The sequence below is a fragment of the Musa acuminata genome, chromosome BXJ1-6 (genome assembly GCF_036884655.1).
Source record: "Musa acuminata AAA Group cultivar baxijiao chromosome BXJ1-6, Cavendish_Baxijiao_AAA, whole genome shotgun sequence".
Lineage (NCBI taxonomy): Eukaryota > Viridiplantae > Streptophyta > Magnoliopsida > Zingiberales > Musaceae > Musa > Musa acuminata.
Genome location: NC_088332.1, coordinates 44,386,755 through 44,402,114, shown reverse-complemented (window position 1 = coordinate 44,402,114; position 15,360 = coordinate 44,386,755). Strand labels below are relative to the sequence as shown.

The following is a 15,360-nucleotide window of genomic DNA, read 5'->3' as shown; positions in this document are numbered from 1 at the left end:
TATTAACTTATTTTAAATTATGGACCGATAGAAAACATAACTTAAGATTTTTACATATCTATGGTTACAGATGAGAGACTTTAATTCACATAAAAGTAATTTAGATTTAAGGACTATTTTTAGGTTTTTTATTGTTTATCTAAAAAAATCAAAGGCATACAAATTTAATTATTTAATGTTAATGTAATATTCTTAGAAAATAACGAATCAATGGGAGTAAAAATATCAAAATGTAATCTTGATATTGAGAAAATACATATTGATATTTCTTTATCATTTTTAAGAGATTATTATTTCTTAAATCACTAAAAGAATCGATAAAGATAAATAACAAAATAGCATTGACGAACTCGTATATGAAATTGACGTTGTTGTAATAATCTTGTAAAATAATTACAATCAATAATTTTAAAAAAATCTCAGAGGAAATAAGACTTATATTTTTTATTATTATACAATATATCTATAAGAATCGTATTATAATATTTGAATCAAAGGATCCCTTGTTTTCATAAGTTATAGAAAGTAATTAAGTCTAAAAAATAACACATTATAATAAGAGAATAATTAAAACTAATATACCATAATAATATCTCCGAATTCATCGAATTACCTGATAACTGTAAATGAGTCATTAAGACAAACATACCTCAAAGGTGATATTGAATAATATAAAAGCTAAACAATGGATTGATTTTAACGAGACATTTACTTTAGTTTTTAAAATAAATTAATTAAGAATCATTATGACATTAATGGCTTATTATAATTTTTAATTACATCTAAAAAAAATTTTTCTGAATAGAAATCCAGAAAAAAAAAAATTATGTAGAATAACATAAATGATTCGTACATAAAAAGAAATATAAATTTTGATAAGTAAATTTAGTAAATTTGTTTACTACTTTAAATAAACTTCTAGACAATAGTATGTAATATTTTTTAATATAATTAATTCATTCATATTTAAAAAATATATTATTGATCAATATTTATTTTGGGAGCTAACTTGTTATATTAGTCTTGTACGTGGATAATATTTTGATTGCTAGATCTTGATTTATTATATGAAGTTAAAAATAAAATTTATCAAAAATCTTGATATGATTCATATGAATTAGACATCTTATGTTATTAACATTTAAATATTCATGCATAGATTTTAAGAATTATTATGACTATATAAAAAAGAATATATCAATCGGGTCTTAGAGAGTTTTACTATATAATCTTATACAACAAATGACAAAAGTAATTATTTTAGTCAAAATAAATATTTTTAAAAGCAATTTGATAAAAATCAAATGAAAGAAAAATATTATTTATGTATATGCAGTTGGAAGGTTATTATATACTCAAATCTATACCATATCAAACATCAATTTTATAGTTAATATACTAGTTATATATTAGAGTTATCTATGAATAAAATACTAAAAGGCTAAAAAAAATTAAGATATTTGGAATGGATAAAAAATTATATGCTTCATATATAAAATTTAATAATATTTTCATACGTTTGATCTTGTAAATTATAGAAGATCATTTTGTAACGCCTCACTCCTAGTCTCATACGTACCTTTTATTTACATTACTATTATTGATAATAGTAATATAAATAAAAAAGATGTGACATCTCATCCTAGTCCAGCAGAGGTATGAATGGGACGTGACATACATACTATTACCTAATGATATGACCTTATATGAATAACCAATCAAAGATATTATAAATATATTTTTATCTCTTATTGTTCACAATACATTGCTTATAACAGTCCGTGAAAAATAAGAAGAAAGAAAAAGATAAATATAGTTTTTCTTGTAACTCGATATCATCGTAAATTTTAGATCGAACGTGAATATGCTTATAAATCAGATAAAGACTTTATGAGTAATATCAAAAGACATTAATCCTATATTTGATTTTAATTTTTGATATTAAAATTTTTCACGTAATAGTAACATAATTATTATTTTTATATTTACAATAAGTCATTAGTTTTTTTTGTTGAAAAAACTCATTATACCATCATGTTAGACTATATTATTTTATTGTTTATATTATTATTTATTGAAAAAAATGATAATATAATGTTAATTTTTTAAAAGTTAAGTGATAAAGGTGAGATTGAAATCCAATATCTCGTAACAAATAGTCAAATTTTTTTATCAACTCGATTAATTGATATAAAATATATATTTTCAAAGAAAAAACTTTAATCCAATTAAACCACCGTGACAAAATGAACTTGCATGTCATCCATAACAAAAAATAAAAATAAAAAAAGGAGGTATGAACTCTCCCAAAAGCAAGTATGCTGTGACAACACATTAGACGATTTAGGTGGGTGAGACACTTTCACTACTAATAGTTTGTCCAAGATATATAAAAAAAATATTCTTAATGACAAGATATGAGGATAGATTTCTGAAAATTAACTAAGGATAAGAGGAATTGTTGTCTTACAATGACCATCATCAATCCAAAGTGGGCCAGATTAAATGATGAAGTCAGTTACTATAACAAAAAAATAAAAGAGAAAAATGAGTCATAAATATTAAGTAATAGTTAAAACTTACACGTAGAGGAATGATTAAATACTAACCAACGGTCAATTTTCCGTCAATTTGGATGATATAACTTTCGACAAATAAGGTCATTAAATCACAGCTTTTTAGCGACGCAATCCGCGAAAGCGCGTCAACCAGGTAGCGGCAGCCGTCAATTCTCTATCTCGCGGCATCCGAGCCGTCAGTTCCCACCGCCTCTGAAAGGTTTCTTTGGCGTGGTTACGATACTTCACCTTATAACTAACCTTGTGGCGTTCCCCTGCCCCCACATCTCCACCGTCCTCTTCCTCTCTCGCTCGCTTCCACACTCCGCCCTGACATCCACCCTTCGACTCCAAGAGGCGAAATCGTGGCATCCACGTAGCGGCATCGGTTTACCCCCGCGGCCGGCCCTAAACCCTAGGCCCGGTTCTACTCCGTTCTCCGGGCTAGGCTTTTGGCCGTTGTTGAGAGTCAGGTACGTCATCAGCTGAAACCCTAGAAATTCAAGACATGGATCTTTGGCCTTCTACTTCGTTCGATGCCGATTCTGGTCGAGCACATTTTGGTCGAATCCTGATGCCCTTTCTTTGCTTCTTCCGCTGTGATTTCTTTTCTTTCTTTTTTTTCCTTGCGGTGATCTGTTCGATCTTATGATCAAAATACAGAAATGATATTTGTTATCTGGGATGTTTATGCACGATCACTTGTTGGTTTGAGATGGTGAAATTGTGTATTGTCTTAATCATGGACACCGGATGCTACTATCTCGTTTAATTATTTCCTGGGAGCTCACTGTGGCAGATTCATTCCTTTGTTATTTAATATGTTAGGTCATGTTGAATGATCAATATATAGTTTTCCTCTTCTTTCAATATCTCGTCGTGCTTAAGGCTGTTTTTTATTGTTCTTGATGCCCTTTCATCGATGTCTCCCTATGAATCTTCTTTTTGTGCCATTCTGTTCGATTTTATGAACAAAATTCTTTGACAATGGGACTTAGTGCTTGGGAGTAGTTTAGGGTTTTTATATCTTGATGCTTATTTCTTGGTTTATTATGATAGGCAATTTTATGCGTATATGGACCACGGAATTTACACTCTTGTTCCATTTAGCAAATTTTTGCTGTGCTCACTGTAGTTGCTTTCCTTTGTTATTTGGTACGGTGGGTCATGTTGTTAGTTTCTAACTATTTCGTCTTGTCACAGATTAGTGGAAATGGATGATATCGGAGTTATTAGCTACATCAAATGGTACCTAGACTAGGATGTCCTATTAGTTATTGATGACCTTCTAACTATATTGTCTCGTCACAGAGTAGTGGTAATGGATGATTAAATAAATAAGTGAGCTGAATCTTTGTTATAAGAATGTGTTGAAATATCCTGCGATGATATTAGATTTGTTAGCCACATCAAATGGTTACCTAGACTAGGATGTAGTGTTAGTTACTGATGTAGATTGATGGCTGTGTTTAGATCATTGATGGAGTTAGTTCCCTCTAAATTTATATATTTGATCTAATACTGTGTTGTTGAAAATTCTATCGTTTTAGCATCATATATTATGTTTTCATGATTTATTTTGCTGAAAAGCAATTAAAATGTGTTGTTTTGCATCTTTTAGTGTCTAACTGCTGAAATCAAACTTTCAGGGTATCTGAATAGTGTCAAGTTCAGTTGGACTGAAGCTAGTTTCATTATGGGTTTTGATAATGAGTGTATACTGAATATTCAGACCCTTCCTGGTGAATACTTCTGTCCTGTTTGCCGCACACTTATCTATCCAAATGAAGCTTTACAATCTCAGTGCACCCATCTATACTGCAAACCATGCTTAGCTTACATCGTGGCTACTAGTCAAGCATGCCCTTATGATGGATACCTCGTGACTGAAGCAGACTCGAAGGTCTCAGCTCCCCCCGCCCAAAACAAAATATGATTTCTCTTTTTTAGTCTTCCTAGGAGTCTTTTTTTTTTTTCCTCTAATAGCAGCTTGTTGTTGTATTCAGCCGCTGATTGAATCAAATAAAGCACTTGCTGAGACCATTGGTAAAGTGGCAGTTTACTGTCTCTATTGTAGGAGTGGGTGTCAATGGCAGGGAACATTGTCAGAATGTATTGCACATTGTACTGGTTGTGCCTTTGGAAATTCACCTGTTGTATGCAACAGGTGTGGTATTCAAATTATACATCGGCAAGTACAAGAACATACACAGATATGTCCTGTGAGTTCTAAGAATCTTTGCTGATTTTATTGACTATAATCCAGTAAACTTGTTCTTATTTAATGCTTGGACGATTTATGTGATACAGGGTTTGCAACCTCAAGCTCAACAGGTAGACGGTGGTCAGGCTCAAGCTTCAACAACATCATCACAAGCTGTTTCCCAAGATCCAAGTGTGGCTTCCTCAGCAGCTCCTGCATCAACTGCTTCAGCAGCTAGTGCAACAACAACTTCTGCAGCTGTTGCAACTCCTGCTGCTTCTGCAGCTACTCCAACTGCGCTGCCTGCTGCCACTTCTGTAATCATGCCTGTTGTTTCCACTACTGCAACTACACTCCCTGCTGCTTCTCAAGGCCAAAGTCAAACGAATTCAACCGGCAATGCACAAGCTGCAGCACAGGTTCCAACGCCTCAACAATTGTACCAGCAACAACAATTGCAATACCAGCAGTACTATCAGATGTACCATGGCTATGACCCTTATCAGCAGCAATATCAACAGAATGCTCAATATCAGCAGCAACCCTACCCACAGTATGCCCAATCTCAGATGCAAGTTGTCCCTCAGCTAGCAATCCAAGGACAGCAGCAGACTTCTTCATATGTGCAGTCTCAACCTCATCCCCAAGCTCAGCTTCAACCTCAAGCCCTGGCCCAGCCTCTAACCCAGCCCCAGCCACAGCCACAAGCACAGGTAGCTCAACTGCAACAGCAGCAGCAACATTTGCCCCAGCCCCAGCCCCAGCCCCAGCCCCAATCTCAACCCAGTGCCCATCTTGTGCAAATGCAGACACAACTGCCTCGTACACCTGTTCAGCAGCCTTACACGCAAGCGCGTCCACAAACTAATCTGCCACCCCAAGCTCAAATAGCAGGCCAACAATTTGGTCAGCCACCCCAACCACATCAAACCCAACAGTCTTATCCTCGGACGCAACCACAGCAGCAGGTCCAGGCACCTCTATATCAACAGCCTCTGCAGCCACATCATCATCCACAGTCCCTTCCTCAACAGCTGCCTCATCTACATGCTCAACCACAGGCTCGTCCTACCAGCCTTCAACAACCACCTATGCTTCTGCAACCTCATCCCCAGCATCCTAGCGCTCAGCCCCAACCAATGACACAACCACAGCATCCATCGGTTCATGCGGTGACGGAACGCCAGTCGTACCAGCAGCCTCAAATGCTCCAGCAGGACCAGCCTGGTGCCCAACCACAACATCCCATGCTTATGCATTCCCAGCAGCAAGGTGTTACCCAACAACATCCTGTTCAATTGCCAAACCAGTTTGCACCTCAACAGCCTCCTCGGATGCCTCCTCCAACTGGGCATATCCCAATGCAAGTCCAACAGCAACCAATGCTACCCACACAAAGGCCTCCTGCAAGTCTTCAACCTCAGCAACAACCGCATCTTACAGTTCATCAGCATGGACAACAACTGCACCAGTACACTGGTCTGCATTCACAGGCACCGCAGCAGGGTTTGCCTCCTCAGCAATCACATGGCCATTTGAATTCTGGCCAGCAGAGTCAGCTGGGGATGCTCGCATCACAGCAGCAATTGCATCCTCAGGTTCCACCATATACGCAACATCATTTTCCTCCTCATCTGCAGCCTCAGCAGAGTATGCCTCTATCTCAGGCTCTGACAACACATCAAACACAGGCTGTAGCCGGCAGGCCTGTGATGGTGAATAATGGCATGCCACATCAACTGATTCAACAATCTCCTAGAGGTCCAGGCAAGCTAGTACAACATGTTCTGAATCAACAATCGCCAAGTCAGAGTCACTTGACCCAGCCAGGCAATAATTTGGCAGCAGCATATGACTCACAAAGGTCTCATCTCCCAAAACCTGGCAGCTATGACAGTTCTATACCTGTGTCTGCATCACATTCAGGGGTAGTAGATAAAGTGGGCCATGCCACTGAATTGTCAACAGAAACAGCTGCCAAGAATGCCGAAGGCAATGAGCAGACTGAAAGATCTGCAATGGTTGATCCAAAGATTCTCAAAACAGAGTTGGAAACTGTTAAAGAAAAAGTTAGTGGCAAAGTTAAGGAAAAAGATATGCAACTGGAGGTAGAACCAACACTGGTTCGTGGAAGAAGCATGGATTCTCATACCGATATGGAGCTTCCAGAATCTAAGCATGCGATTAAGGAAGAATTGGCTAACTTGCCGGAAGATGGTATTGAGACATCACATATTTCTAAGGATAGAGATGTAGAAGGGGAAATTCAGGGTGTAGAAGAGAAACCTGATGTAAATGCTGGTGTGCAGGTGGAAATTCAATGTGCAAATTTGCCGTCTGATGCTAGCTTGCATTCCATTTCTAGTGCATTACCGAAGGAGTCATCTAGCTTAAGTGAAGGTCAGACGGATGGGGAAATTGCTAGTAAAACTCAACCTCCTCAGCAACTGTCAGTTACTAGCAGTGATGGAGGTCAGCTGCCACAACCAACCAAGCAACGTGTGACGCCATCCTATGATGGAGCATCTTTACAGCCTGGTTCTCACGAGAAGAACTCGGCCTGGTTAGCTTGGCAAGGCTTGGGATCAGGAATGCCACAAGTTGTTGGCCCAGCAGGTTCTTCATCTGATAAGGAGGGCTTTCCACCACAACACATACCCCACAGTCATCCTTCAAATGTGCCAGTCATGACCCCCAGGTTTCCAGCACCTGACAAAATATTACCACTGCAAATGTCACACCAAGGGGCGATTCATGATAGAAGATCCCAGGAAGCTCCATACCAAATGCAGGCACCTGGACAAAACATGATATTGAGCCAAATGAGACCCCTGGATCATGGTTATCCTGAACCTATTCCTCGTCAGGTACAGCCTTCAATTGTACAAGAGCCGCTTAGGCCTCCAAGTGGGCAACCATATGGTGGTGGTTATCATTCGGATGCAATGCATGGTGGCCTTCCTGGTCCAGTCTTGCCCACCTCAGGTAGGGCTCCTGGACATGCTGGATTCCCTCAGCAAGGATTTCCAGAACCGGTTATAGCCCAGGGACAAAGTCAAAATTATTTGTCTGTGCCACATGCTGGCACTACTAGAGTTCCACATGGTGAGTCTTTAACACGAACAGCTCCAGTTGTGCCACTGACTGGCGCCTTTAATACATCTACTCAAATGATGCCAAGGGGACCTCCTTTTCATCCTGAAGATCGTGGAGTTCCCTCTCATGTTGGAAATCCCAATATATTGGAAGCTGAAATATATGACACCAGGAGGCCTGTTTTTCAAGATGTCAGACAGACTGACCCACATGTCGAGTCAAACGTGATTGCTAACGGGATTCAAAGAAAGTTGAGATTTGTTGGCATGCATGATTCTCATGGGCTGGCTGAAGGCAGACTAAAGCCTTTGCCAGATGAAAGATTCAGATCATTGCCGGGAGATGGGATGCCAAGGCCTTTTCCACTTGAACCTGGCAGGCACAATGTAAGTGGCAGGGAGTTTGAAGAAGATTTGAAACAATTTCCTCGCCCGGCCCATTTGGATGGTGAAGGTTTCCAGAAGTTTGATAGTTATGGTTCTTCAACAAGGCTTCTTGAGAGGGGGCAGCAGCATGTTGGTCCTGATTCTATACCAAGATCTTCTATTATATCTGTGCCTGGGCCTGATGGAATTCCTAGTGAATTCCTTGCAACCCAAGTTGGTCCTTTCCAAGCTGGCAATTCTGCTCCTTTTCCAGCCAGTAGGGCTGGTTCAGAGTTCCACATGATGAATATTTTGGAAATGCGCAGGCCTGCTGGCTTCCATGAGGACTTTGGTGCTGTTCCTGATTTGCGTAGATCGCTGCCTGGATCTGGTCATCGTCATATACAAAGTCCAGTAAAAAATCTTGGTGGTCTTCCATCTAGTAGGTTTGGATCAGCTAGCCAGCCACACATGGAGGATATTGATCCCAAGGAGCTGCATGGATTTGCTGAACGATCAAAAGCTTTTAACCTTCCTTCAGATTCAACTGGCAGTTATTTCCATGATAGCAAGAGTTCTATGCCAGGGGCATTGCATGGTCGTTCTGCAAGAGGTGTTCCTGATCGTCCTAGAAATTTCCGGATGGTGGAGCAACTTCATTCAGGTAACTTTCCTGGCAGTACAAGAAAAGATCTAGATGGTCGTGAGATCCCTCGCATCCACATGCACCCTGGTGAGCCTTTCGGACATGTCTGTGCAAGTTACATAGTGGTCAATGAAACATTTGGTTCTAGAGGTTTGCCTAGTAATTGACATGCAGGGGAACCATTTGATTGGGGGCATTTTCCCACAGGTGATCGCAGTTTTGGTGTCAATTATGGGCACGATTTTCCAAATGAGGCTGGAATGTTTAGCACGGTGAGCCATTTTGATGTTAGTTTCATTTTAGGTAGAGATATTCACTCAATTAACAGTTTGTTGTCCATTTTGTTCATAGAACATCTGTTTCCACACTGTGGTTGTAATGTTTGATGTTGCTCTTCTCGTTAAGAAGATTTTTGATTGGTTTCTTTATGATCATTTGAGCTGTTAAAGAAAAGGAAGCCTGGGACGACGGGATGGTGCCGCATATGCAGTGTTGACTGTGGAACAGTGGAGGGCTTGGATTTTCATGCACAGAGTCGGGAGCACCAAAGGATGGCCATAGATATGGTATTGGCAATTAAGAAGGAGAACAACAAAAAACACAGGTTATCAATCAGTTCAGCTTTTAGAAAAGGAATTTCAAACAATATATACTGCAATTTAGAGTACCATATCCAACTGTGCCTTTTTGTGTTTTGTGCAGAATATCTGAGGGTGTCTTATCCTTTGAAGACTCAAACAAATCAAGAAATTATTTTGGAAGACAGTTGAAATAAACAGTAAAGTCATGACAATCTACAGAATTCAGTTATTCATGTTTATATTCTTTGGTTATGCAAGATGAAGCTTAGTTTCTGGTTATCTATAAGCTATTTTTCAGACATCAAATTGGTTAATTATTATCTTATTTCTTTTCAGGTTGCTGCTGCAGCTGTCGAAATGGGTTTTGAGCTGTAGTTGAATCAGCAAGTGGAGATTTGTTTCAGTCATGATGAACTTATGAAACGATCTTACTAGCTTACCTTGTGCAGTTTTGCAAGTCTTCCAGACTTCCGTAGCTTTGGTAGGCGGTGATTGAGTTTGTCATTTCATGTATTGACTCTTTACTATCTTTCGTTTGCTATTGTACTTTTTCTATTTCAGTGACTTCATCTGACTCATATATAATCCTGATATGTTATTATTTATGGTTGCACATTAGTTTTTATTTTTATCTATGCATGTCCTGTGTTCATGTCTTAGTATTGGAAGCTTTATCTTTTTCTTATGTAGGAATCTTTCTCATGAAATGATCTATCTTCTATCACATGAGATGGCTGATACTTTTCAGTATAAGATTGAATTTTTGATTGAGAGGCAATGCTAGTATTTTCAAGTCATTTGGACGGTAAACATATATAAAGGAAAAAGGATCCTGCTGAGAATTGTGCATCTTGTTGGATGTGGAATAGTGTTTACAATGTAATCAAGTTATAGATAAGAATATTTTTAAGTAGTCATTGACCTGCCCCATTATTGGGGGCTTGTGCATCAGGTTCACCCTTGTAGCATTTTTAGTTTGTCATGTTGTATACTTCTACCCTCTCTCTACTAGTATTTTGACTATTCATTCCTTTTTACATTGTTACCCAGAAGGTGGATTTTTTTTTTTTATCTATCTTTATTTCACAGTAACACAGATAATAGTTCCTTTAGGCGAGTCCCCTCCGACACCCTTCTTCTTAGATTCCAATGTGTACTATTTGTCTTTTCCTGTTTAGATTGTTACTCAGATCTTTTTCTTTACTTGATCTATTTGTTTTGATCTACCTTTATTTCATAGTGACACACAATAATTCCTTTAGGAGTCACCTCCTGTGCCCTTCCTCTTAGACTCCAACATGTGCTATTTATTTTGTGTAAATATTCTGCAATGATCTCATGTTAATGTTGTTGAGTTTTGATTTCACCCAGTGTTAATGAAAAGTGCACTGAGATGAATGAGAATTGTGATTCTTTGATGCAATGTTTTGTCATTTACCATGTACAGTACAGTCACAAAACACAATTGGCACTGTTATGCCAGTTTGATGTTAAATTGGTTATATGTGATAATCGAGTCATCCAAGAGATTCACCTAAACTAGTGCTGCAAACTATATTACTTTTTTCAAATTTTAACAACAGCCTAGTTATCTTTGTGATTTAGTTTGTAGGGATCATTTTCTATTGTTATCTTGTAAATGTTTTAGTTGTAGGAAGCATCTTACAAAGGATCTTGCTAACCCTATAGCTTGCAATTTGCCAGCGATATAATGTCTTATGCTTGTTATTGACAATCCTGAGTATATTAGAAGACTGTTAAGTTGAATCTTAGATTTGGAAAATGAGCTTGGATGTGAACTTGAAGTTACATTGTACTAGATGCTAATTTTTTTGCATCTTGGAACCAATGCTTTATCCAGTGCTTACCGTATGATATATTTTGGCATCCTTATTTCGGTTTCTATTGGATTGAGGGTTTATGTTGAATGATTTTCACCAACATACATTTACATGATCAATTAAGTTTTAACTTTCTTTATCCCATTAATTTAGTATAATTTTACTTGATGAACTATAGCTTCTACATCGGTAATCTTATTATGGTCCTATGTGAATCTCGCTTTATTGGTACCACAATGACATTAAGCTGAGGTTTCAAATATTTGGGTCAAGTGCACCAATATTTCCTGCCATTAAGCTCCCTAACAGGCCACCCCCGTAGGGGTGCGTTTGTGTCGTTAAGATGCTTACCCCCGAGAGGGTGCATTAGGCATCTTCAGATGCTCTCCCCTATAGGGGCACGTCGGTGCTATTGAGATGTTCACCCTAGAGGAGGGCGCATTGGTCAACTTCCGACTCTCACCCTTGTAGGGGTGCATTGGTGTCGTTGAGATGCTCAACCCGGAGGAGGGCGCATCGGGCATCTTTGGACATGCACCCTCGTAGGGGCGCATTGGGTGTCGTTGAGATATTGACCCCTGAGGAGAGCGCATTGGACATCTTTGGACGCTCACCCCTGTAGGGGCGCGGCGGTGCCGTTGAGATGCTCACCCCCGAGGAGAGTGCATCGGGCACCTTCGGATGCTCACCCTTGTAGGGGCGTGTTGTTGCCATTGGGATGCTCACCCGAAGCATACCTTGTTGAGATCGATGTAATCAACACACATTCGTCAGTTTTCGTTGGATTTTTTAAGAAGTACAGCGTTGGTGAGTCACTGGGGGTATTGCACCTCAAAATTAAATCCAACGCCTAACCACTTGTGTACCTCACGCTGATGGCTTGCTAGTGGTTAGAGGCAAACTTTTGAGGCCTCTACTTCATCGGGCACGCCTTGGGTGATATATTCAAGCAATGTTCGCTCTTGCTTCAACCTTTTGCGCAACTCCTTGCACTTGCCCAAGACCATTGCCTCAGCGGTGTGTATTGATTGGCCCTCTATAGTGTCTCGGGTACTATCGTCGGTGGTCCCTTTATTAGTGACCAGAAGAGTCGGGAGGGCGTAAGCCCTATTATAAATGTTTGTTTGAGGAGCGACGGATGGGTGTTGGTTATGCCTCATCTCGTTTGTGAATCGGGCAATGAAATCTGAGAGCGTCTCTTCCTCTCCTTATCGAAGTCCTAGGAAGGCTGCTGTCAAACGCCAAAGGGTGTACATTCCCACCGAAATGTTGCTCGAACTCTATTGCTAATTGGTTGTGTGAGCTAATCGAGTGTGGCTTCAAGTGGTCATACCACTCTCGCGTTGGGCCTCACAACATGGTAGGGAAGGTGCGACACATTAGAGCATCCATTGCGTCGTATAAGGACATCTAAGCACGGAAGGCTGCGATGTGCTCGTTTGGGTCGGCACAACCATTAAATGCCTCCAAGGTTGGGAGTTAGAAGTTAGCAAGGATAGGCTCTTCTTGGATCTTTTGAACGAATGGTGATCGACCCTAGTTGAGGTTGGTCAAGTCTTCTCCCCTAAATAATTGGAACTCTAGATGCATGTCCTCTAGGAGTTGGTTCATCTGCTGTAATTGAGCCCGAAGGGTGTCTGTCCTCCATGTAGTTTGTAGATTGCGTCTCGAACTTGGGTAAGGCGAACCAAGAATGGTGAGGTCTACTGAACTCTATGGTCGGGGATCAGGGTGCCTCCTATGCTGGGGGCTCAATGAGCCTCGGGTGTTCTTGGGCGATCAATGCCACGTCAGGTTGGGGAATCTCGACGAGCGTCGGCAGTATTGTCGACTGCCGCAGGGCTGGAGGCATTGCCGATTGAACTAGTTGAGGCACGAACGGGGCGACGATCTGTATTATACCCATCAGTGTCTGCACTTGTTGAGTGAGGTTTTGGAAGACCTCAGCGGGAACAAGCATGTGGGCCAAGGTCATCATTGGGGGAGAGAGTCTAGGGTTGTTAAACATACTCCAGTACCTCATCAAAATCTGCGTCGAGGTTCGAAAACGTCGGTTGTTGCCCGTCATGAGTGAAGGTACTGTGGGGTGGAGCCTTCTCTCTCGAACGCTCTTTGAGTGGGTCTGCAAGTTGACGTTCCTACGATATGGTTCTTCTTCTTGTGCAAAAAAATATTATGGGGAGATGTCGTTGACATCTTGGTTAGCTCGACGTGATTCTGACTCGTGTGTGTAGGGTTGTCTGAGGTGCCTCCAAAGTGAAAACGTTGAGCTCCTAAGGTGCCACATGCATAAAGATTGAGGTCGGGAGAGGGGCTATCCCCTCGGGAGAGGGGATAGCCCCTAACAGCCTTTAACAGCCCCTTTTGGACTCTTGTCCACATAGAAGGCAAAAAGGGGGGAGGCAGCCTGTAATTGCCTGCTTTGGACTTATGTCCATGCAGGCAGACCAAGGGGGCATGTCTTGTCTCTCCTATGCCAACTTGACTGTCACATGTAGGCCATGTGTCAGATGATAATTGGTCGACAATATTCTCTATCTGGTAACATAATATATATATATATATATATATATATATATATATATATATATATATATATATAATAGGTTGGGTTCGTTGGGCTACCTAGTATCTCAACTAGATCTGATCCTAGCCCACTCTTGCCCACATTTCATAGAACTTGGGTTTGGCTTGTGATGGTCATGTATGCAAAATTGCAATATCAAGGGATTTGGTTTTGACAACTGTGAACTTCAATGTGAACAGTTAAATGTGGTCCTTTTTAACATTGAGTTAAACATTGGAGTTTTTTCTGGGACTCTGAGTTTTGGTGCCAAACAGCATAGTGGAAAGATGCCTATTTTTTATTTTTATCAATTTATGGACTTGTATGGTGCACATATGATACATGTGAGAACTTATGGATGTAGTATATCTTTCTGTACATTGACCCTTCATAGATCTCACATTGATAAAAGCCTTGTAGCTGAGCCACCCTTATATTGTATCTTTGTAATTAGTGAATAAAATAATCACTCCCAGAAACTCTCTCTCTTAATCTTTTTTTGTTTGCAGAAATTTTCTTTTCCAAAATGGAGGCATCAGGTTATGATTTTTTTCTGGATAATTACAGCCACGATATCTTGGGAGCATATATTTTTAGCTATGATTTTTTGACTCAAGTTGTGTAGGTTAGATCACTATTGTGTCAGAAGCATTTGAATAACTAGATTAACATATTATATTTTAAAAACAAAGCCTTTCATTTTGATTTATTGTATGTTTTTCACTAACTTGTAATCAAGTGGAAGAACGGAGCCATACATTTGGATCTTGGGGAGATTTTTCCACTGAGTAAAATAAAAAAAAATATTTATGCATGCTCTGTCAGTTAACACTGTCAGTTAAGAGCAGGAAGAATTGTACCTGCACTGCTAAACACAACTGAAGTTAGTGCTGTTATATATATATATATATATATATATATATATATATATATATATATATATATATATATATATATATTATATCTCAATAAGTCTGTCATCATCAATATATTGAACAAAAATGCCATTGAATCATTTATGTTTATAACTTTTTGTAAAATTAAGTAAAAAATTAATGATATTCTTTGTATTTTATGTTGGGACTTAATTGTTAATTAAGGTGATGATAGTGAACTTGTTCATTTCTTGATGTCTAGTTTATTTTAGCATCTATTGATCACTCTGCTAGTCGAACTTGTGGTGTAGTTAGTCTATTTGCTAATAGACATGTCCTTGTCAAGATTATGCAAATAATCTTTATTAATATTTTTTAAAATTTATACTGGACATAGGCATCTCTATCCTTCGATTCTTTTAGAACTTGTTGAGTTTTTTTTATTGTGATGTTGGTTCATTGTTTTGTGGTATCTGCAGTTTGGAGGGTGCTATTAGGTTCAGGAATCCAGTTGCTGATAGAACTTTGGACTTTCAATGTAATAATCTACCCTTCTACATTCTCAGATCTTTATTGGTAGTGCAATTCTCCTTTTATCTCGTCATTTTAAATGCTTAGATGACTCGTCT

General features: G+C 39.1%; 1 protein-coding gene across 6 annotated transcripts; it reads left to right on the top strand.

Moving 5' to 3' along the window:
• The first annotated feature begins 2,827 nt into the window (after positions 1 to 2,827).
• LOC135581560 (chromatin modification-related protein eaf-1-like) lies at positions 2,828 to 15,335 on the top strand. 6 transcript variants are annotated; one of them, XR_010514623.1, is made up of 9 exons: positions 2,828 to 3,031; positions 4,208 to 4,461; positions 4,565 to 4,780; positions 4,869 to 8,955; positions 9,043 to 9,140; positions 9,318 to 9,472; positions 9,571 to 9,646; positions 9,786 to 9,930; positions 15,211 to 15,335. XR_010514623.1 is itself a non-coding variant. In XM_065189340.1 (8 exons), the coding sequence occupies exons 2-7, from the start codon at positions 4,255 to 4,257 to the stop codon at positions 9,641 to 9,643; spliced, it is 4,734 nt and encodes a 1,577-aa protein (XP_065045412.1). In that variant the 5' UTR covers positions 2,828 to 3,031; positions 4,208 to 4,254; the 3' UTR covers positions 9,644 to 9,646; positions 9,786 to 10,062. The 6 variants fall into 6 exon arrangements, 4 of the variants coding, with proteins under 4 accessions (XP_065045412.1, XP_065045411.1, XP_065045409.1 ...); XR_010514624.1 differs by having other exon boundaries at positions 9,786 to 9,959; XM_065189340.1 differs by lacking the exon at positions 15,211 to 15,335 and having other exon boundaries at positions 4,869 to 8,886; positions 9,076 to 9,140; positions 9,786 to 10,062.
• Positions 15,336 to 15,360: the final 25 nt, after the last annotated feature.

What these genes read in the sequence shown, in the direction of transcription:
- LOC135581560 (XM_065189337.1), top strand. Translation starts at nt 4,255, where the DNA reads ATGGGTTTTGATAATGAGTGTATACTGAATATTCAGACCCTTCCTGGT. An exon ending in AACATACACAGATATGTCCT is followed by an intron (nt 4,781 to 4,868) that starts GTGAGTTCTAAG and finishes TATGTGATACAG; the next exon opens with GGTTTGCAACCTCAAGCTCA. An exon ending in AGGCTGGAATGTTTAGCACG is followed by an intron (nt 9,141 to 9,317) that starts GTGAGCCATTTT and finishes GAGCTGTTAAAG; the next exon opens with AAAAGGAAGCCTGGGACGAC.